The sequence below is a fragment of the Podarcis liolepis genome, assembly GCF_965112155.1.
Source record: "Podarcis liolepis genome assembly, chromosome: 9".
Lineage (NCBI taxonomy): Eukaryota > Metazoa > Chordata > Lepidosauria > Squamata > Lacertidae > Podarcis > Podarcis liolepis.
In genome coordinates this window covers 54,586,666-54,608,880 of record NC_139564.1, presented here as the reverse complement: position 1 = coordinate 54,608,880, position 22,215 = coordinate 54,586,666, and the positions used below count along the sequence as shown (strand labels likewise).

General features: G+C 41.2%; 2 protein-coding genes across 15 annotated transcripts in view; one reads left to right on the top strand and one right to left on the bottom strand.

Moving 5' to 3' along the window:
* The window catches only part of EXOC1L (exocyst complex component 1 like), a gene marked incomplete at its 5' end in the record, with an annotated part of 109,280 nt that extends 106,262 nt beyond the window's left edge, over positions 1-3,018 (bottom strand). Inside the window, one exon of one of the 7 annotated variants that reach the window (XR_014515843.1) lies at positions 2,879-3,018. Of the gene's footprint in view, positions 1-1,651; positions 2,472-2,658; positions 2,766-2,878 lie in introns of those variants that run through there. The other 6 variants (XR_014515844.1, XR_014515845.1, XR_014515846.1 and 3 more) reach the window with 6 other exon arrangements.
* Positions 2,574-22,215, top strand: part of CLOCK (clock circadian regulator) — a 40,618-nt gene continuing 20,976 nt past the window's right edge. Inside the window, exons 1-8 of one of the 8 annotated variants that reach the window (XM_083459848.1) lie at positions 2,882-3,048; positions 11,216-11,305; positions 12,826-12,971; positions 17,935-18,056; positions 18,414-18,505; positions 19,399-19,458; positions 21,208-21,356; positions 21,991-22,082. In XM_083459848.1, coding sequence (XP_083315974.1) covers positions 18,459-18,505; positions 19,399-19,458; positions 21,208-21,356; positions 21,991-22,082 — 348 coding nt within the window. In that variant the 5' untranslated portion in view covers positions 2,882-3,048; positions 11,216-11,305; positions 12,826-12,971; positions 17,935-18,056; positions 18,414-18,458. Of the gene's footprint in view, positions 3,049-11,215; positions 11,306-12,825; positions 12,972-15,149; positions 15,845-16,285; positions 16,655-16,910; positions 17,035-17,179; positions 18,057-18,413; positions 18,506-19,398; positions 19,459-21,207; positions 21,357-21,990; positions 22,083-22,215 lie in introns of those variants that run through there. The other 7 variants (XM_083459850.1, XM_083459852.1, XM_083459849.1 and 4 more) reach the window with 7 other exon arrangements.

Genomic DNA, 22,215 nt, shown 5'->3' with positions numbered 1-22,215 from the left:
CAATTAAAAAACAAAATTCTAGAGCAGTGCCATCTGTTGTGTGTAGAGTCAAAGGAACAGCATTTCAATCATCATTCATAATAAAAATATAGAGGGGATCTAAAGCTGTTTCATAATTACTTTAAAGAACTTACTGTGAATACATGGTGTTCAAGTTCAGTAGTGAACCATGGCAACCACAGTAATAGACATGAATTGCATTAGATTTCAATATTAACCATGCTTGTAGCTTAACCATAAGCTCTAAACCAGGGATAGCCAATGTGTTGCCCTCCAGATGTTGGGTATTTCAACTTTCATCAGCCCCAGCCACCACAGCCAATAGCTAGGGATGATAGGAATTGTAATCCAAAACAATTGGATAACACTACATTGCCTCCCCCTCCCCTTATGCACTGCAAGGGTGTTGTGACTGCACCGTTCCTGCTCTTCCAGGAAACTCAGTGGTAGATGTTGGATGTTACATTTGCAGAGAAGAATAACGTATACCTGTAGATCTAATGCATCCACACCAGGGTGGTCCAACATGCGGCCCACAAGGCCTTTTTGATGGCCCTCAGCAACATTTGATGTCCCCCCCCCGGCCCTGTATTCCCAAAGCTGGGTAAATGAGGTGCTGGGCTTAGGGAATGAAATATACTCAGAGTTGCAAAGTGATTTCATGCTTTTTATTCAGCTCATAGTGGTGAGGAGGAATGAATGAAAGTCCCCTCACAGTATCTGCTTTATATACATTATTTACACAATGGGCTGCACATGATCGGCTAATTCCGGAATTCTACTGTAAGCCAATCAGGTTGTGGATTCACTTCTATCTGGAGCAGGATTGGGTGGTTCCTGCCAACCAATCATACTGCTGCATTGTTCTAGGGCCAATCAGACTGCTACATTCTGAATCCTATTGTTCTAGGACCAATCAGACTGCTGCATTTTGGATCCTATTGTTCTAGGACCAATCAGACTGCTGCAGTTTGGATCCTATTCAACTCAGTACATAACAGGGAAGGAGGCTTCGAGTCTTCCCTCCTCCTTCCCAAAGCCTAGGTAGCCGTTTTCGAACTTTGGGAAGACAGCGTGAGAGCTGGGACATCAAATTTTGGCCTCGCTTCCCCTGCATGACAAGGCAGTGTGTGGCTTGCGGGTTATGTATTATTGCAGCCCACTTGGTATGAAAAGTTGGGCTGCCCCGATGTACACTCTGAAGATCCCAACTTTGCAGTGTACAGATTGCAGGATAGTCAAACTTGCATGTACTGGCCTCTATACAAATACTATATCTAATAAGGGGATGGTGGGTATGGAGGAAGAGTGGTATGCTAGCATGGTTTCTGTTTGTTACAGCATGTAAAATACTGGCACATGTAATGTAGCTGTATAGTGTTATGCATATTAGTATACTTTTAGAATTCAGCATGCCTGCATATATTTTTGCTGCTACATTTCCTTAGCAAGGCTCTTTCACCCTAAATGGTTGGACCAGGAAGAAGTGCAACAAGAAAAGTTTTCAGTCATGCTCACTGCATTTCTGCCAGATTACTCTGCCTACCAAATTTCTGACAGCTATTACAGCTCCTGTTATCCCTGCTGCTCCCAGATGTTGATGAGAGTTGGAAGAGAGTTGGAAGTTCAGAGGGACAGATAGTCCCCTTACCGTCTGTAATGGAACCTTTCAGAACCAGGCTTCACATCTGAGCAGTGGATTGTATCGAGACATCTCCAAGAATCATAGAATTGTAGAGCTGGAAGGGACTCCAAGGATCATCTAGTCCAGCCCCCGGCAAATGCAGGAATCTCAACTAAAGCATCCATGACAGGTGGCCATCCAACCTCTGCTTAAAGACCTCCAAGGAAGGAAAGTCCACCACCTCCCTTGGGAGTCATTTCCACGGTGGAACAGATTACTGTCTGAAAGTCCTGGAATCTCCTTTCTTGTAACTTGAATCCATTGAAATGCCATCTTCCTCTTTGTCCAAAAACTCAAGGCAGTCTTGTATTGATTGACCTTTTTGCCTCACCTGAATTTTTTATTTTGAAAAACCCTCATTCTTTGCGTCAGCTTCTGAAACACTGAACTTTTAAATCTGCTTGGGTCCTCGGCGGAGCTGTGGTGCTTGCTTTTGTTTTTTGTTTTTAAAATAACGACACTGGGCAACATATACGCAGTTCAAAGAGCTTCTGACTGCTGTAAACATGGAACTTGCAGAGTTTACTCAGGAGGAGGCCGGACTGACTTATGCTGACCATGCTGCTTCCACACTGCAGGTTAAGGGGGAGCTTTTACGTGGCCCCTTCAGTGAAATAAGGTGACAGAAGCTTCCAAGTCCCCATCCTTCGGCGCCGTCTCTGCGGCAGCAACGACGTAAGAAGCTTCCACTTTGGGAGGAGGACCCTCCTCCAATCCCGCCCATAGTCCCAAATCCTCCCTCGCTGCTCCCCTCCTACAAGGTAATCTGAGGTCGCGGAAGCACAGCGAGAACGCCTTGTCCTCTTCCGACGCATGCGCAACACATCCCTTTCCTCTCCCCCGCCCCGCCACCTCCCGAAGGTTTCCGTGGCGCATGCGCAGCGAAGCCGCGGCCCGCTCCCTGACGAAGAAGGGGAATCACCGTCGACTCCCCATCTATGCGCGCGGTAGTAATGCGCATGCTTAGTACTGACCAGGGAAGCACAGGGGGCCTGGGCCGGCTCAGGCTCTTGCGAGCCGATATACCGCTGCAGCTTGTTTGGTGTCCCTTACCACCGGCGCACGCGCAGTACGGCCAAGGCTCCTCCGGGCTCGGTGGCTGATTCCGCGGCTTGTTTTGCCGGTAAGCGCGAGGGCGGCGCATGCGCGGTGCCGGAGGGAGACCTTAGGGCCTGGCGGGTTGTGGCTGCTTACTTGAGAAGCGGGGGCGAGCGATCCGTGTCGCGGCGGTGGGCTGAAGAAGAAGAGGAGCTCGAAGGGAGGCGGCAGGCTGGCGGGGAAGCTCGGTAAGGAGGATACGCCAGCGAGCCGCAGCCACCGGCCTTGAGGGGGCCTCGCGGAGTCCTGCTGGCGAGTGGGCTGAGGTAAACTTTGACAGGCGGCGGGCGCGACGGCGGGTTGGGTCGCTGGCGCAGGTCTATGATCTCAGTGTCTCTGCCCCCCGTCTCCCGACCCCGCCGACAGTTGAGGGCTTCGCGTGACCCGCTGCCGGGGATGATTCAGGCCCTCAGGGGTTGGCCGGGAATTGAGGAACAGCTTGAGGGGCCGCTGCCTCTATCTTCCTCCGACCCCCACCCCCGAACTCGGGCACCGTGGCGAGGCGGAGACGGGGCAGCTCCGGTGTTTCATAACCGAGGCGGGAGGGGGCTGTGAGGGGCCTTGGCTGCGCCCATCCCGCTCTCCGGGTTGCGCTCGGCGTCTCCGGTTTATTAAGGGCGCTCCAGGAGGGGCGCCGGTTTGGGGTATCCCTTATACGAACGGCGCCGTTTTGGTCCTGTCAGAAAGCTGCCCTTCCCCGCCCTGCGAGCCCGGAGCGCGAAGAGGCATTTTCCTTTTTCTCTTTTCCTCCTACAGCGGCCCTGAACCTTATTTGAATACTGATGATGCAGGCGGGGAGGGGTTTCCTCGCCTCTCTGGAGCCGCTTGCTTAGGAGCGAATCTAGGGCATTAGATCAAGCTGGAGCGCCCATGTACTTTCGTTTATTTTGCCGAGATCAGGACCCTGCCCCTTTCTTTAGAGCAAAGGGGAGAGTGTTGATGTGTCAAGCCCGCTTCAAAGGTGTCAGCTGGTTTCATTTGGTAGTCAGGAATGCAATCTGACTTTTTGGTGTCGTTGGTTTCTTAGCGCAGTTTCTACTAAAATATTATACTTCAAAAGATCTAATGTAGCAGAAAGTGTTAAGTAACATGAAGGAAAGGCTGCAAGCCTAAGCATACCGCTGGTAAATCTTGTTTAACTCTGCAAGATTTCCAAGTAACCATGCTGATGATGGTGCTGATGTATTGTGCGCTTGCTTGCAGACAAGGTTTTGTTCTGGTTGGTAGCACTTGTAGCACTCCTTGAGTGAAGGACACCATAAGTGACAGGACACATTGTTAGATTGTAGCAATGTGTGTAACTCCATACATGGCATTGTATAAGTAATCCTACTTGCTTTCTGAGCGCACATAATGGGTTATTTATTTATTTATTTCTTTGTAACCTTGATTCTTTGAGTGGAGTAGATGTGCTGGAATAAATAGTTCTCTAGTATCTATTTAGGAAGAATAGACTGCAGCTTAAATAAACCTTCAAGTTGACCATTCAGTCTAGAGTGAGTGAAAGTTGCTTGTCACACTCTCAGCTCAAATGGCCTTTGCTGCACAGTTTCTTGGGTTGGCAACACTTTTTATAGACCATAAATTGCTCACAGTGCTGCTTTATAGAACACAGTGCTTGTGTTTATTATACCTATGCCCCATTTTTATATCAGAAAGCTCATGTACTTCCCATAAGCCTTCTGTATAGGAGGTACAGATCATGTCTACACACTAGTTTCAGCAATGTTAAACCAGTGTTCCATTACCTGCCAAAGGCTGTTTCAGTATCCTATCATTTAAGACAAGAATAGTTTAGCTATCTTCATAAAAAAGAAGGGATTCACACAAATAAAAAATTGCATGGTCTGTTTCCTTGCCACCATGTTCTTCTGGAATGTTGTTGTTAAACAGAATTGAAACACCAGAATGATGTCTTACTTTGTGGTATGATGCTGAAGTGGCATGCCAACTTTGTAACCACTCCCAAATAAATAATAATACAGTAACAGTTATTTATTTATTTATTTAATGTGTATACCACCCTATACTTGGAGATTTCAGGGCGGTTCACAACGTTATGTTACTAGCTAAAAAGTTATAGTTGTACAATCCTTCCTTACACATTAAATCAGACTTGCAATGATAACTGCAAAATTGCAAATAGACTTAGATTGTTACCTCTAGGTGAATGGGATAGAGTTGTCCATGCACCTATTTATACAGCTCTGTACTGTATATATACTACAGTATATGCAGGTTGCTCATCTGACTTTCTTACAGACTTAAAGAGTTACAGAGAAACCTTTAAAATATAGACATGTTGTATATAGGACTGCAGTTATCTCTTTTACCTTTTCATACTTGGTCTGGAAGGAATACGGTACCTTCCTGTTCAGCATTGCCTTCAGTGGAGGAAGCCAGAAGGGCTGGTGCCTAGGCTGTGTTGTGATAAGAAGCACAACCTGCTTTCTCTTCTTCCCTGTTTGGTGCATGCCCACATCAGAGCTTGATAAAATGATAGTTCAGTGCAGGTTGACAAAGTAGGCAGGAGAATTGCAGGCATAGCAGAACCTCAGTGAACACTTGGATCATTTATGCACAAAATGCATTATCACTGGCCTGTGACAGCTTTGTATTTAAATAAAAGCCACAGGGATGCATGTACTTTATTCTGGACTGCTGTTAACAGAGGGTTTTTCTGTTTTCTGATTTTTTTAATCAGCTGTCCAAAAAACCACAGATCTATATAACCAAAATAAGTTTATATGACTTCAGTCCTAAACTAGGTAAAGGTAAAGGGACCCCTGACCATTAGGTCCAGAGTGGCTGACTGTGGGGTTGCGGCACTCATCTCGCTTTATTGGCCGAGGGAGCCGGCGTACAGCTTCCGGGTCATGTGGCCAGCATGACTAAGCTGCTTCTGGTGAACCAGAGCAGCGCACGGAAACACCGTTTACCTTCCCGCCGGAGCGGTACCTATTTATCTACTTGCACTTTGATGTGCTTTCAAACTGCTAGGTTGGCAGTTAGGCAATCCTAAACTACCTAGCAGTAAATCCTATTGGATTCAGTGAGGCTTACATCTAAATCATCGGGGTTAGGATTGCCTCAATTATGAAACATAAAATCTTCTGTAATGGAAATAAGCATTCTTTTGATACTACTTATTGCCTGAAATAGAATAGTTTGATGGAGGCAAATCAGTCAATACCAGTGATGGTATATCCTACCTATCTCAATCTTGAATGGGTTAGACGTTTGTAGGGCTTTTCCAGGAAATAGTTTGAATTTTTTAAAGAAAGATCTAACCAAATGAAGGTGAGTAGGACAGAACTTGTAATATCTTGATGATTTCTGAACTGAGGTGGTTAGTTTCAGGACACCCCCACCCCCCAGATCTTTAAAGATTTGTATTAAATGCATGCTGGTGAGATGAGGATTAGTGACGTGGCCTCACTTTTCATGTTTTGAAATGTAAGGAACAAAATATGGATTTGCGTTGTTATTTCTGTGGGTCTAGAAGTAGTTTCAGTTCTTCATTTGTTATCCATTGTGCTTATGTCATTTCCCATTCATATAGTACATACAGTCCTTTAGTCTCTGATCAAATCTACTTAATTATAGGAAATTTGCCACTTCCTGTTTCTATTATTATTAATAATATTAACAAAATGTAACAGTGGGATTCCCCATTTCTAAAGGACAGAAATGTTTGATATAGCCCATTTCATATGGAAATATAACATACGCATGAGAAACATAGGTTTGCAATTGGGTAAAGACATATGCAGGGTCCTAAAACATAATTGATTTATTATATTGCCATTTGATTGCAATTTTAAAAAGTCAGTTGAAAACTAATAATAATAATAATAATAATAATAATAATAATAATAATAATAATTTATTATTTATACCCCGTCCATCTGGCTGGGCCTCCCCAGCCACTCTAGGCGGCTTCCAAAAAAAATATTAAAATACTGTAATACATCAAACATTAAAAGCTTCCCTAAACAGAACAAGTCGTTCTGGGAGAGCCTATTAAAACTGTTTGAATTATGAAAGTAGATTTTAAGAATTATTTCCTCCAATTTCATCAATTTGGATAATTAGGCCTGGTCCTAGTTTATCTCAAATATTACTGTATGTGCAAATAATTGTCATACTAGTGACATCTCAGTGGTTAACATTGCAGTTAGATCACTTATTGTAAACTGTGTTTCAGACAATTAGCCTCAGTTAAATATTTTCTTAAAAGGTCATTCTTAGTACGACTTTGAAGGTGTTTTAAGTTTTTTTTATCTTTAAAGCACAATAAAAACATACTGAGTGCCAGACCTTTCAGTATTATAAAGACCTAACACTTTATCTAGAATATAAGGGCTATCAATATTTTTATACTGTTAGCCTTAGAGGTCCAATAATGCAGAAGTTCATTGAGTATTATATGTGTATCATTGCTAACTAGGGTTCCTTGCTTACAAGGTTTTGCAAAACCATTTCAAGCTCTGATCAAGATGGACTCCAATTAGTATTCATCATGTCTAATGCGGTTAACTGCCCTGGGATATAGGCTATGAAAGGCAGCATATAAATGCTCTAAATAAATAACTATAGGTAAGCAAGAAAGGATTCACAACAGATTAAAAAAGAGAAGGAAAGAGGGGGAAAGAGCTGGAGTCTTTGACTTTTTGAACTTTTTACATGTTTAAGAGATTAGTGTTATACTTGCGCTGGGCAAGTGTGTAAGTTTCTTTGCCTAATTTTGCCTACATTTCCCTGCTACGAGGAACATTAAAGCAACTGAACAAATCATTATTAACTTGTTAAGTGTTTAAAAGTTTGAAATGAACAGTAGTAAAGTAGTAAGTCTCAACTTTCAGGAGGGATGTGAAGGAGAATAAAGATGTTAAAAGTGACACAGAAATTCTGACTTGGAAAACAACAAGGTGAAATTGCAAAACAATTACAATGTTAAAAACAAGTAAAACAATAAAGCTGTTTCAATCAAAGCAGAATTGTGTGAAGTTCCTGTTTTCTTAAGCCACACTTTCATATGATGTCCAATTTGGGAAAATTTCCAGATGTCCCTCCAAACCAAGTTATCAAACCAAGATCATCTCTCCTATTTTGTTTTATAGTTTTGTTTTAAGAGATTTTTGATCTGTTCGAAGGCAGCCAAATAGCACCATTAACAAAAATAATACAAACACCAATTGTGTGATTATATTGTTGGAATCTGTTCTAAGACCTTATGATGAAGTTTGGATAAGAAATCTTATGAATGAATGAATACATAAATAAATAAGATAAATAGTTGCTAGATAACTGGCAGATTGCCAGTTTGCTCTTCCAGTTTGCTGTTCACTGTGACATGTGTCTTAGAAGTTAGGTCCAAGGATCAAATGCTGCCATCCATCACTATCACGTTCTCAGGACTCTTCCAAGGCCACACCACCTCAGTCCTGCTTTATGCCCCTGTTGCATGTTTCTGCCCTGTTACAGTGTGTTATTAGACTGTGATACAGTGGTACCTCGCAAGACGAATGCCTCGCAAGACAAAAAACTCGCTAGACGAAAGGGTTTTTTGTTTTTTGAGCTGCTTCGCAAGACGATTTCCCCTATGGGCTTGCTTTGCAAGACGGAAACGTCTTGCAAGTTTGTTTCCTTTTTCTTAACACCGCTAATACAGTTGCGACTTGACTTCGAGGAGCAACTCATAGAACGTGGTGTGGTAGCCTTTTTTGAGGTTTTTAAAGACTTTGGTGATTTTTGAAGCTTTTCCAAAACTTTCCCGACACCGTGCTTTGCAAGACGGAAAAAATCGCAAGACGACAAAACTCATGGAACAAATTAATTTCGTCTTGCGAGGCACCACTGTAATGCCTCCCACTTGCCTGTATCGAGGATGAAGAGATGTGTGCGTACAAATCTCTAACTCGTACATGGTTGAAATGCAGCCTTTGGTACAAATGTAAGAGTCATAGCTGTTGCTCTGTCTGCTTTTGCCACAAACTCCACCTATTATTATTATTATTGCCTCTTTTCCTGCCCAACACTGACATGAGGTTGAACATGAGGGAATGTGGCCTTGGGCTGAAAAAGGTTCCTCATTCCTGACTATTATAGTTGTCACAGCATAACATTTTTTGGACTCTAAAGAATATTCTAGAAACTTGCTGGTCTTGTACTCAGCACTGAACAGTTCCAGATCACATTTAGCCACCACAGATTCCCTGCTGAGGTGAGAGAGACACCACTTCTGCCTTGATGGAAGCCTTTCATGAATATCTGTGGGTGAGACAGGAATGTTGCTGAGTTCCATGGAATTCCTTTCTCTCTGCACAGTGGTGGACCAAATGCTTGAGAGCTGTGATGTTTCACATAAAGCCTTATAGGCACTTTTTCTTATACAAGTGATTAATAGAATGCTGTATTTCTAAAAATGCTTATTAATGCAGCATTTGTCAAAAATGTGTGAGAGAATAAGATTGTGGCTCTGTTGTTAAAAGTTGAATTGTAAATAAGTAGGGTTTTTTAGTGAACATTGCAGGTCCTTGTTGTAGTGAAAGATGTTTGATATTCCAATGGATCAGATACTACAATTGATTGTGCTGTTCATTTAAAAAAATTATATTTTGAGTGGTGTACTTTTTATTGTTTGATTTGTTGATGTCTTTTGGCTAAGCAATAAAAGACATGACAGGCCAAGACCCAGAACTAGATATCAACAATTTCATTTCATGATGATTAAGCCAGTATTTCAATATGAGGAGCTCTAATGATTTCTAACTTTGATGATCAAGAACCATTGTTTATTTTCAGTCTAGTTCAGTTAATAATACCACTAGGTTTTGCGTTTCTCACCTTAGAGGGCTAGCTTCTGAATATATTTGCTGTTTCATTAGCAACTATATAGAAATAAAGTTTAGCTCCTGCAGGACTGTAGCACTTGGAAAAGCTGTAAATTCTTCATCCGTAAGCTGTTAAAGCTGTGGAAGTTGAGAGTATATCCCACTGAAGTGTCATAAGTTTGAGTAGATTGTATCCAACCAAGTCCTATTCAGAGTAGACCTATAAAAATTACTGGGGCTATGTTAGTCATGTTCATTCATTTCTGTGGACGTATTCTGAGTAGGGCTAACACTAGATATAACCCTATGTAAAGGAGCTGTAGTGCAAAGCACATGCAAAAGACTCCAGTCAAATAACTGGCAATCTTTAGCACTGCATATTCAGACCTGCATCATGCTCTGTAGAATTGTGGGAATGAAGTTTTGATACCAGTTATTTCGGTATATTTGATACCAGTTATTTCAGTATATTTGAGACCAGGGATGCGGGTGGCGCTGTGGGTTAAACCACAGAGCCTAGGACTTGCTGATCAGAAGGTTGGCGGTTTGAATCCCCGCGATGGGATGAGCTCCCATTGCTCGGTCCCTGCTCCTGCCAACTTAGCAGTTCAAAAGCACGTCAAAGTGCAAGTAGATAAATAGGTACTGCTTCGTTGGGAAGGTAAACGGCGTTTCCATGTGCTGCTCTGGTTCGCCAGAAGTGGCCTAGTAATGCTGGCCACATGACCCGGAAGCTGTACACCGGCTCCCTTGGCCAATAAAGCGAGATGAGCGCCCCAACCCCAGAGTCAGTCACGACTGGACCTAATGGTCAGGGGTCCCTTTACCTTTACCTATCGCTGGTGCAAATAAGCCTTTTCAGGGACTGTTTGAAACAAGAGGGAGGGGGGGGACCTGGTTTTTCCACTAACTTTGTTACTGTTGTCAAATATAGTAAAAGTAATCTTTCAGGTTACCATAGTTCATTAATTTATAATTAGTTTTATCGTCTGCATTTTCTCCAAGGAGCATGAAATTTTTAAGTTTGTCACATTGCTTATTTGTTAGTATTCAAATGTTTAATAAATGCTATCTTTAAAAATTAACTACTAGTAAGTAGTAAGGAAAAATTAACAAGATGCAAACATTCATTAGAGAGCATTTGAATCTTAGGGCAACAAAATAAGATATTTTTAAACATGAATGTGGTGTATTACATCTATGCCAATCCCACTAATGCTGTTATTTTGCTTACTTTAGAATGGCGGGTAGTGGGAACATGTAGAAGATCATTGTAGCATTCCTGTAGCATTCTGCCTACCAGCTCGTCCCATTCTACATTTTTCTGTAGCGGGTTGTTGAATAATATAATAAATCTAAAGTGCTCACAAAACAAGTTACAAATTCAGTTTGAAATTAAAGTAAAGGTTTTTAAACATTGCTAGTTTTGAAGAACTGGAGTACTACTTTATTCATATTCTTGGCAAGGTATCACTTACATTATAAGGATATTTGTTATATTGTGTTATAGAAAATAACTTTGTTGTAGATTTTAAGAAATATATATTTAGTTTAAAAAGTTATACATTGTTTCATTACATTTCCAATAATTCTGTAGATCAGACATTGGCCTGGTTCACATGGGTGGCATGGCAGCTGGTGCCCCCTGGTTCACATCTAGCTTTCTCACCAACCAGAGGATAATGAGGTAACCTTCTGTATTGTGTTGTTATGATAGGTCTGGTGCAAGGCAAGGCAAGGCATAAACTGTGCTATAGAGCAGAGCTGTATTGCTTCAGCAAATGTCAATCTGAAATTTGACCCTATGTAGAAATAGCAGCTGCATCCCTGTTGCTAGTCCCACCCTCACTTTTCATGTTAAAGACTCTAGCCTGCTCCATCAGTAAGCAGTAAGCCCACAACTTATGTGGGGGTTATGTTCTGGGGATTGCACCTAAATCCAAAATCAGGTACAATCAAAACACATTGGGTTCAGTGGTGGATGGGATTCCCAAAGTCATTTCCTCTGAAACTTCACCCTCTTTTAATTTTTTGCTGTGCATGTAAAGCTGAATGCACACAAGTTGAATGCATGTATGTTCAGCTCACTGCAGTACATCTTCCAGCTGGAATGACACTGATACTGCATGCTTATCTGATGGAAGTGCTTTCTGGGGCTGCTCTTGTGTGCCCTCCCTCTTCGGCTTCAGAGTGTTCAGTCTCAAACAAGTAGGGGAATCCAACTGACGTCTTGTGCCTCTAAAAATGGACCTGTGTTAAGAGCATAGTTGTAAGGCTTTCAGGATTTCCACATCTGGGGAAGCATTTTATTAACAATCTGTTTTATGGTTGCGTAGGATATCCTGTTTAATTTGGCTTTTATTTAGCATGAGGCTCAGAGCCAAAGAACTTCACAACATTTTTGTGCAGTTTGGGACACTGTGGCCTGGTATATGTGTTATGCAGTAGTTCCCCAAGCTGCATGGCAAATAGAGTTTTGACACTGAGGAATACTTTTCAAAAATAATTCATAACATGGCATAAGGGTTTGCAGTTCAAAACAAAATAAAAAATCAGAATCCCACTGAGCCCAAAGGAGCTCTTTGTAATCTGGCCATTGTTTGTTATTAACTGAGAGACTGGCAACACAGTACATTCACTTAGAAGTTCAGTAAGGGTTATTCCCAGGTGAGGGTGCATAGGAGTTCCACTATATGAAAGACAGTTTTTAACTCAATTTTGTGTGTGTGTGTGTGTGTGTGATCGTTGCTGTTTTTAAAAAATGAGTATGCTTCTTAATAAAGATCTGTTTTGCAATTTGCAAAATCTAGAGTGTCTTCGCTAGAAGTCTTACTATAAAGGAAACCCCAAGAGAGGATACTATTCGAAAATGTTAGAGGGGAATTTGACTACAAAAAAAGAATGGTTGCATATTTCGGTCTGTTTGAACTTCTTTGTACTTCTTGAACTTGAGAGACACATTGTGTGCTTTATGGATTCCACATAAATGTAACAGAATGTTATGTTCTTGTTAGAGGTGTTGATGCTAGATGCCAACTTTGTTCATAGGGGTCAGGAATGTCACCTTGGAAGAAAGCATGGTTTGTTTCATTATTAGGTTATTAGGCATAAACAGAAACGTAATCCATATATGATATTACTATGATATTTAAAGTAGTACATCCTGGCAAAACTCAAGGTGCTACCTGAAAAATCTGTTATTTGCAGCAAAAGTTATCACCATATACTGAAAAATCTAAGGGGTCTTTCTTGGTATCAGAATGGATGAAGATGCTGAGAGTAGCTGTTATAACCAAGCTGACTGGTCTAATACATAGGCAAGAAGGAATAACAACTTGGTGCTTTATGATTATGTAAGTTGTCATCTGGTATTTACAATGAACTATATTTGAGTATTTTATATTTTTACATTTAAAAAATACTAAGTTCTCTTCAGTGGGTATCTTTGAATGGTCGCTGTTCTTCTTATGTCAGCTTTTATTAGAGCCATTCAGCTTGGCTAAATCAACTTTGTCAGGTCTATTAGAATGCTATTCAGTTGCTCATTTTATGTAGACTATCAGACTGAAATTATTGGCTACTATTGTTTGTTTTGTTTAGTCATTCTAGCTTAAGTTGTCAGTGTATTCATAAGCATCAAAAATATTCTAATGACTCCTTGTATTTTATTTCTATGACTTAAAAATTGTTTTAAAAATAAATATCTAAACTGTTTAATGTGTGACCTCAATACAAGCTATGCGAACAAACCAGATTTGCAAACAAGTGCTCTAAAGTTACCAGCACTCACAAACAAAAATACTGGTTTTACTCCCTATGCATTCTTGTATCAGTTTTTGAGGTCAACAGAAAAAAATAAATCAATGGTTGTAAAACTCCCCCTTTTGGTTGTGACTATAAGCATAGTATAAATGCATAAAGTAAAAGTATTGGGCAAAATTTAACATTAGATGAGTAGGGATGGATGGAACAGTCATAATCCAGTTCATGTCCCTTGAACACGAGTAGTCTAGTAAGTCTGTTCCTTTGAATGGCCATGCAGATTTATTTGGCTCTTTTTTTTCTTTAAAGAAACCAGTTACAGCTGTTTAGAGCAGCTAGAAAGTGTGGTGCTTGCCACACTCATTGATAAGATATGAGTAAAAAGCTCCTGGAAGAGGCAGCACATTATGATGTGCCACCATTTCCTGGGTGATTTTACAGCACAAAGATGGTTACCTGCCTTGCAGTAATGAGTGCATAAAACATAATTTATTTCTGAAGACTCAAGCACCAAAAAAACCATGTTCTGAAACCCACAAGTATAAAGAGGTAAACTGTATAGTGCATGATGGCCAACCAAATTATGGTTTTTACTCTTATCATTTGCTTGATAACTAAAACTTGCTCTAATTTTTTGTGTCTTGCCTGGTGTTATGTAGTGGCCATATCTCCTTAAAAGTATTACCCTACCCACATGGCGTTTACAGGTGCACATGTACCTGCAGAGAATTTCCCTGGCACGCACAGGCCCCCTCCCCAGGATATATGCCATCCTTTAAAGTTCCCTCATTATTAAAATTTGGTTGCACTAGAGATCATTCCATTTCATTCTTTATTTCATCTATTATACTGAGAAATGGAAAGAACCATCTATATTATATGTGTACCTGTTCAAGGAGGGGGTGTTGGGGGGAAGTTTGATATGAATTTGTGAAAAAGTGTGGAGAAACAGGTTTGCAATGGAATCCCAGAAGGTTAGTGAAACATTTTAGTATCATTATATCTTTATTATCTGAATATCACCAAGCAATGAGCTATCTTATAAGTTTCACATAAGAGGCGAGGGAGGGAAGAAGAGAGAAAGCTATTCCTAATAAGAAACATGGCATAAGCCTCTTATGTATTGTATGTATCTGTAATATGACTTTCTTAAGAAAACTCAGGAAGCTGCTCAAAGACGGTTAGTTGGTGCAGTGAAGAATATCTGACTTACATATCTGTATTTTGTCCTATACCAGCAGCATAATTTTCCTCTGCTCACGCTGCTCTGCATAAGTCATATGCTGTCTTTTCTTTAACATCATCTAGTCTATTCATGTTTGCTTTTAATTTCAGAAGTCTTTCTAAGCGGTTTTTAAAGGTTCTCTTCCCCCCTGTCCCTGATTATAAGCATAGGTCGGGATTCAAAGAACTGTGAAAATAGCTTCATGTGCCCAGAATGGTTTTGGATTTGTTTCCCAAACAGCAGCCATGTCTCCCCCTTAAAGCCTAATGGTAAACCACATTTGAAACTGGGGAGAATTAAAAGGGAGCTTTCTGCTCAAAATGGGGAGGGAAACTTAAAATTCCCACTAGGTTAGCACAACCCCTAGAATCGCTGTTTGGGTGTCTGGCATAATAATAAAAAGTCTAGGCATTGTAAATGAGAGTGAAACACAGTTTTAAAGACTACCAGTACTGGATGCAATACTTGCGTCATTTATTATCCCCCACCCCGGACTTGTGTAATGTTTGGCAGAATATTCGTATTCTCAAAAGTTTAAAAACACAAGCTTCATGTTACAACGTCCACAGTCTAGATTTCAAAAGACATCTTTGCACATTTTAGTGGATACTCTGCCCAAAAGGAGGAGGGGGGGGGGAACTATTCAAATGGGAGATAAGGGTTTAACCACCTTAACAGGAAAAGTAGGTCAATAGGACACTAGGCTATTAGGCCAGAAAGACACAAGCAGGTTCTCTGAGTCATGCTTCACTTTGCTTTTCCTCCCCACTCCTTCTGGCAGATTGCTTTTCTTTGTATTTAGTTCTTGCTCTTTTTAGTTACTTTTAAAGACAAGTAATAATTGTTTGTGTAGCTCTACTGGCAAGAGGATATATTAATCTTCTAAAAGAAAGTTCCATGTTCTCTCAGTATGATTTGCTTCTTGGAAATGATCTAAAAATATCAGTTAGGAGGGAGGGAATTCTACAACTGAAGAAGCTTTTCCAGAACTCCTTGCAGCTGATAGGGGAAGAGAATGGAATGGCCAGAACAAGGGCAGTATTTCCTGCTTGGAAATAGACAGTGAGTGGGATGGAGGAGGAGAATTGAATGTAGAGATATTTTCCCCAGTTCCCAAGATCTTGGACTGTTTTGCATTTTGAGAGCAGCAAAACATTGAAACCTCTGGAGTAATGTATTGAGTAATGTATTAGTCTGTATGTCTGAGGGATTTTCTTTTGCATCCTGCCCATTCTGGCAGTGGCGTAGCGTGGGGGGTGCAAGGGGGGCAGGCCGCACCGGGCGCAACATCTGGGGGGGCGCGCTCGCTGCCTCCGGAGTCGCCGAAGAGCCTCGGGCGCAGGCTGTAGCAGAGCCGCATGTCTCGCGGCGCCCGGCTGAAGGTGCCCGGCAGGCAGCGGCTCTCAGCGCTCACCGCGGAGGACGCGCCAGGCAGCCCCTCCTCACAGCCCCGCCTCCGCCGCTGCTGCAGCAGCTGCTGGGCCGTTGCATTTTCCTCGCCTTTCTGCCCTCCTCCTCCTCCGGGCAAGCGGCGTCGTTTGGGCAGCAGCGCCAGCGGCAACTCGCAGGTTAGGGGTTAGGGGGGGCGCAAATTACGTGCCTTGCCCCGGGTTAGGGGGCGCAAATTACTTGCGTTGCCCCGGGTGCTGACAACTCACGCTACGCCGCTGCATTCTGGAGAACCAATGTGTTAACGTAATGTTGGGGTTTAGAACAGAAGATGCATATGGCATGTCTACATTCTTTCGGGCAACAGGAACAAAATAAGCCTGTGCTAGCTGGCCTGTGCTGTGCAGATACCAATATTGCGGTTGCGGTCATTGACAGTGTGAAGTTAACAATTGTTGGTTAAGCACTGTACCGATTGCATGAGTACAGCAGGCACCCAATAGTTTATTTCTTTATTTAAATATTTATAAACTGCAATTTCATAGATAATATAAAGCATGATACAAAATAAAGACAATGCTACAGTAAGAACAGTTAAATCATGGATAGCATATCAGCAAGAACTGACTGGTAAAGAAAATCACATTGCAATTATTTACCGTATTTTTCGCTCTATAAGACGCACCAGACCACAAGACGCGCCTAGTTTTTGGAGGAGGAAAACAAGAAAAAAATATATTCTGAATCTCAGAAGCCAGAACAGCAAGAGGGATCGCTACGCAGTGAAAGCAGCAATCCCTCTTGCTGTTCTGGCTTCTGGGATAGCTGCACAGCCTGCATTCGCTCCATAAGACGCACACACATTTCCTCTTACTTTTTAGGAGGGAAAAGGTGAGTCTTATAGAGCAAAAAATAGGGTATTTGAACACACTTTTTGAAATTTATTTATTTAAATATTATTAAACTGCACTTTCATAGAAAGTATAACATATATAATATTAATGATACATTACAATATTAAAAAACTGCATGCTGAAACTGTGCTGCTGCAGACAGTCTAACACAAGCTTCCTCAAACTCGGCCCTCCTGATGTTTTGAGACTACAGTTCCCATCATCCCTGACCACTGGTCCTGCTAGCTAGGGATCATGGGAGTTGTAGGCCAAAAACATCTGGAGGGCTGAGTTTGAGGAAGCCTAACATGTGCAAATGTTCCACCACTGTAGTTGATCATTTTTGTAGGGAAAATCTTGGCAGAGATCTGTGCTTTGTAAATAGATGTAGCAATATAAAACTATCCAGCAGTTGGAAGCAGTTTTGGTATGAAGAAAGAAAGAAACAGATTTGGGAACATTGGTGGAATAAAGAAGTAAGAATTCAGATATAAGTAAAATAATAGTAACAATTATGATACAACACCTCCAGAGCTATGGGTGGAATCCAAAGATTGTAAGATTGGACAATGTTCTTGCACAACCAATCATTAGATTTACAGTACATTGTCCCTGCTGTGTCTCTGAATAGCTTCTCTGGGCGGGGAGGGGAAATTGCCCAAAACTTGCTCAGCATATTTGAAATTAAGGAAGCAATACTTTACATGGTTGTCTGGGAGTAAATCCCTTTGAATTTAATAGGGTTTGCTTCAGAATAAACATATAGAATTACTTTGTAACTCACATAGAATCATAGAACTGTATATGGCTAGTAATAGAATTCATGTAGTTGAAAGCTCTGGTCAGAGAAGATTAAAGTGTAGCTGCTCAACGACTTTTCTTTTATCACAGATGAATGTCTGTTTTCTTACATCAAGCTATTACAGTGTACATATATATATATATTTCTGTTCCTGTACTTAAAATAAAAAGTGGCTACTTATTACATGAAAAAAATAATTAGGTCCACAATCCTAATACTGTTATCTTTCTTTTTCTCTTTAACAGTACTGAATTAAGATATTAATGATCTTCTGCGGAGAATACATTTTGAAGGCTCTTCCCAAGTTGCTCCTTCTGGAACCTGTCATTTAGAACATTGCCATTTATCATCCAGAAAAGTATAAACGGTAAAAACACACTGGATTCTATTCAGATAATTAGGGCACAGAACCAAAAAGCACAGGCATATATATTGGTAGCAATCCAAAGAACTACACTTGTCATTTTAAGGGCTTTGACATTGCCAGACAACATGACAATTTGCTTTTGACAGTGCTCTCAGTTTCAAATATGGTTTGCCATGTGGAGTTGGGGCAGGGAGCTGATGTTCAAGAGACACAATCCCAAAGCTTTTGGGGCACATGGAACTAGTTGCATGGTTCTTTGGATTCTGCCTATTGTTCCTTTTGGTGGCAGTAGGGAATTTTATTCAGGAAAAGTAAGAGAGTGACGTTACATTTCTTTCTTTATCTATTCTCCTACAGTGCAGACGTACAAATGTCTACCACAAGACTAAAGTGTGATATGTTATGTTCTTTACCATAAGCACCCATAAAATGAGCTCCATTGCAGACAGGTATGCTATATTTGAGTTTTGTAAATTATTTTTTATTTGTGCATTATTAATGGTTGCACATGGTTTAAAAGAGAATTTTAAAGAAGGCCGTTGAAGTTACAGTATCTCTTTATAACAGGAGAGGTGAACCTGCAGCTGTCAAGCTGCTTTAGGTGGACTGCCAATCGCCAGGTGTCTCCTCTCCCTCTTGTGCAACCCCATTGCTAGCAAGTCATTGCATGAAAATGCTCAGCAAGCAGGAAGGAGCACTAAGACCTCCTAGCAATGTCACTGCACCAGAGGATAAACAGGTGCCTTTGAAAAGGAAGGAGATGAGGCAGTGAGGCTTTCCTTTCCTCCTCGCCCAGCACCACCACAGTAGAGAGGAGTTACATCTCTACTGGTTGTTGAAAAAGTGTGGGGGGGGGGGAGAGAGAGAGATTGAGAGCACCTATCTGTATGTGCCTGACTGTGTGGCTGCCTGCTTGTCTGGATGTATGCAGTATGTGTGTGCATGCATGTAAATGTACATTGATCTCAGCCTCTCTTGGCATGCAGCCCTTGGAGCAGTGGTTATCAGTGTAATCCCTAGACCAAAAAGGTTATCTACCCCTCCTTTAGAACATAACAGACTTCATTAGCTGTTTGTTATGAATGACTTGATTTAATGGTAATGCGGAATTTCAAGGATCCAATAAGGGCGTTTCAATATTTCTTCCTAAATTGTATCTGTGGGTACAGTAGAAAAGGTAATATTCACAAAATTTATTTTACTTCACATCGAAACCAATCTTATAAATACCCATTTTTTAAAGATCGATATAATTAGTAATGTTGCAGACTGAAAATACTTATCAATATAAGGCTGTTCTTAACATTGTGGCTGCCCCCTGAGACTTGTTTTTTTCTTGTAGAGATGATGGTAGCATTTTTGATGGTCTCGTGGAAGAAGATGACAAGGATAAAGCGAAGAGGTATGTTTTTTGAGGTAGCTAGCACCAACCATTTTCCCTCTGGTTAGGATGTATATAAACTGTGCATTGAAATGGGACTTTACGTATAGGGCAGTTTGCACACAATGCTAAACCATGGTTCAGTGTTATAAAGATGAGCCTCAGCAAGCCTAGGTAAAGCCAACTTCAAATCATGGAGTTTCCCCTCCCTGATTTGCATAGAATGCAAAGGTTCTTTGAAACTCAATGTAAAATTCTCCTGGCTGCACAGGAGAGAGTATTGGGGAGTGAATTGGAGAGCATGTGAGACTAATGCTTTGTTTGGACTTGCTGAGGCTTGACTAAGTAAATAGTTTAGAACAGGGAAAGAGAACCTGTGACCTTCCAGCTGTTATTGAACTTAATCTCTCATCAGCCTCAGCCAGCATTGCTCATGATGACTGGAGAACTGTAGTTCAATGACATCTGGAGGGCCACTTCTGGTTTCGTATTACATCTGGACCAGCGCATAGATTGCACAGATTATATCAGGAAGCCTGGGAAAAGCCCTATATCCAGTGGCCTAAAGTATGCACAATGCCCTTAGTCCTTGCATACATTGCCAGGCATGTGGTCAGCTGTCTTATCTGACAATGCTGATAACATACTTGGGGAAGGGGGAAGAGAAGGGAGGACGGATTCAAAGCATCTCTTTTCTCTCCACCCACCCTCTTAACAAGTGACCAAGTGGATTAATTAAAGTTTGTTCAAGGGAAGACACCAACACATAGTAGTGTTCCCTTGCTGAGTGCAAGGATCACTGCATGGGGATCTTGGTTTTTTTTGGCTTAGAGACAGTATTAAAATATTGCAATAAAATATTAACATATTTATGTACTGCAAAGATAGAAGACTCTTCAATTTTGAATTTTTAGTTTTTCTTTTAATTTTATTAGGCACCCAAATATGTCCAAGTGTCTTGACTGGCAATTGGCCTCTTGAAAAGCTACTGTAATATGCTTAAGACAAAAGCTTAGATTCAAACAACAGTAAAACTTGTTTCACAGGCTAAGGACTTGGGGCTCCCCCCCCCCCGCCTTTTCTTTTAGCAGTAGCCTATCAAGGCTGCATAACTATTGAAAGAATCATAGGTATCTGAAGAAGTGTGCATGCACACGAAAGCTCATACCAAGAACTAACTTAGTTGGTCTTTAAGGTGCTACTGGAAGGAATTTTTTTATTGAAAGTGGAGGAAGAGTGGTGGAGTTTAAAAAAATTCCACTGGGCATGCTCAAGCACTTGTTTTTGCCAAAAGTAGTTATTTTGATTCCACCCAATAGATGTTTAAAGATATTTAAACACAACGCTAATGTTTCCATGTATAGGGCTCCAAAATGGAATACTAATGTTGCATTGAATTTAATAGAATGTCTGAGTTGGCATGATTAGAATTGTGCTGAAAGTATTTCTATGGCTAGTTTTGCCAAATGTTTCCTCCTCCTTACATTTGAAATGAGCATATTTTATTGACCATTGTAACTTACAGTACATTCTGTTGTATCCACTGCTTCCAGGGCTTCCATTCCCTCTTCTCCCCTTGCCTGCCCCCAACCTTACAGGTATTCAGGAGCTGGAGGGGATGGGAGAGGAAAGGGAAATTCTGTTATGCAGATGGAAGCCCCTTGTGCTGACAGAACTGTAGCATTGGACACAGCCTCCTAATCCCTAAGAAATTGCATAAAACTTTCCCCCTGGAATTTTCATAATTGCGTGTGTCTGCTTTTTTTTAAGGGTGTCAAGAAACAAGTCTGAAAAGAAACGCAGAGATCAGTTTAATGTACTCATCAAAGAACTGGGATCCATGCTTCCGGGCAATGCTCGGAAGATGGACAAATCTACTGTACTGCAGAAGAGCATTGATTTCTTACAGAAGCACAAAGGTAATTTGGGAATGTCACAAGAAATTTGTGAAACAAATTTTGTTGAATTCTTGATACTTAAGTATATATGAGTATATATGAGTTGGAATGGTCCTAAATCACAGGTAGTTTTAGTCTGTCTACCTGGTGGTGTTGGTGCTATATTTGCTGGGACAGGGTGGTGGCAGGGTTGAAGGGAGCCCTGGATTGGTGGTGCCAGCAACCTGGTAAGGGTGTGTGTGCACATGTGAGCCACTGCCAACCCAGAACTCTCCTAGCTTTCCCCTGACCTATCTCTGTCCTGTTGAATGCAGCACTATGACTAGTAGTGTGCTGCTGTCTGCTCTTCCCATCATGCAGTTCTGGTGATAAGTAAATGCTTCTTTTCTCAACCTTTTTACCTACCTATCTGCATCTTGGTACATTAAGGTAGAATGTTGCAATGAATACAGTTCTCTCACTTGCTCTCTGTCTTTTTTGTTTTTGTAACAGGCATGTTTAATGACTGGGCTGGTGCGGTTAATGAATGATAGTTTCCAATGGGGTGGGGAAAATAACCTGTGGCGCTATTCCCCTCCCCCTTTTGTTCAAGTTGGCATCCAAAGTTGGGTGTGTGTATTACAAGTGTGCACACAATTTTCCTTTCCTTTTGCAGAGATCACTGCCCAATCAGATGCCAGTGAAATCCGACAGGACTGGAAACCCACATTCCTTAGTAATGAAGAATTCACTCAGTTAATGTTAGAGGTAACTTAATTATTTTCATTGTAAAATGTGTGCGTATTCTGTCATTGTAAGTATTGCTTTGTGATGTCGTGCGGTATATTTTCAGCTTTGTATTGTAATTAAAATGCACTTTCCCCAATATTCAGTTAAAATA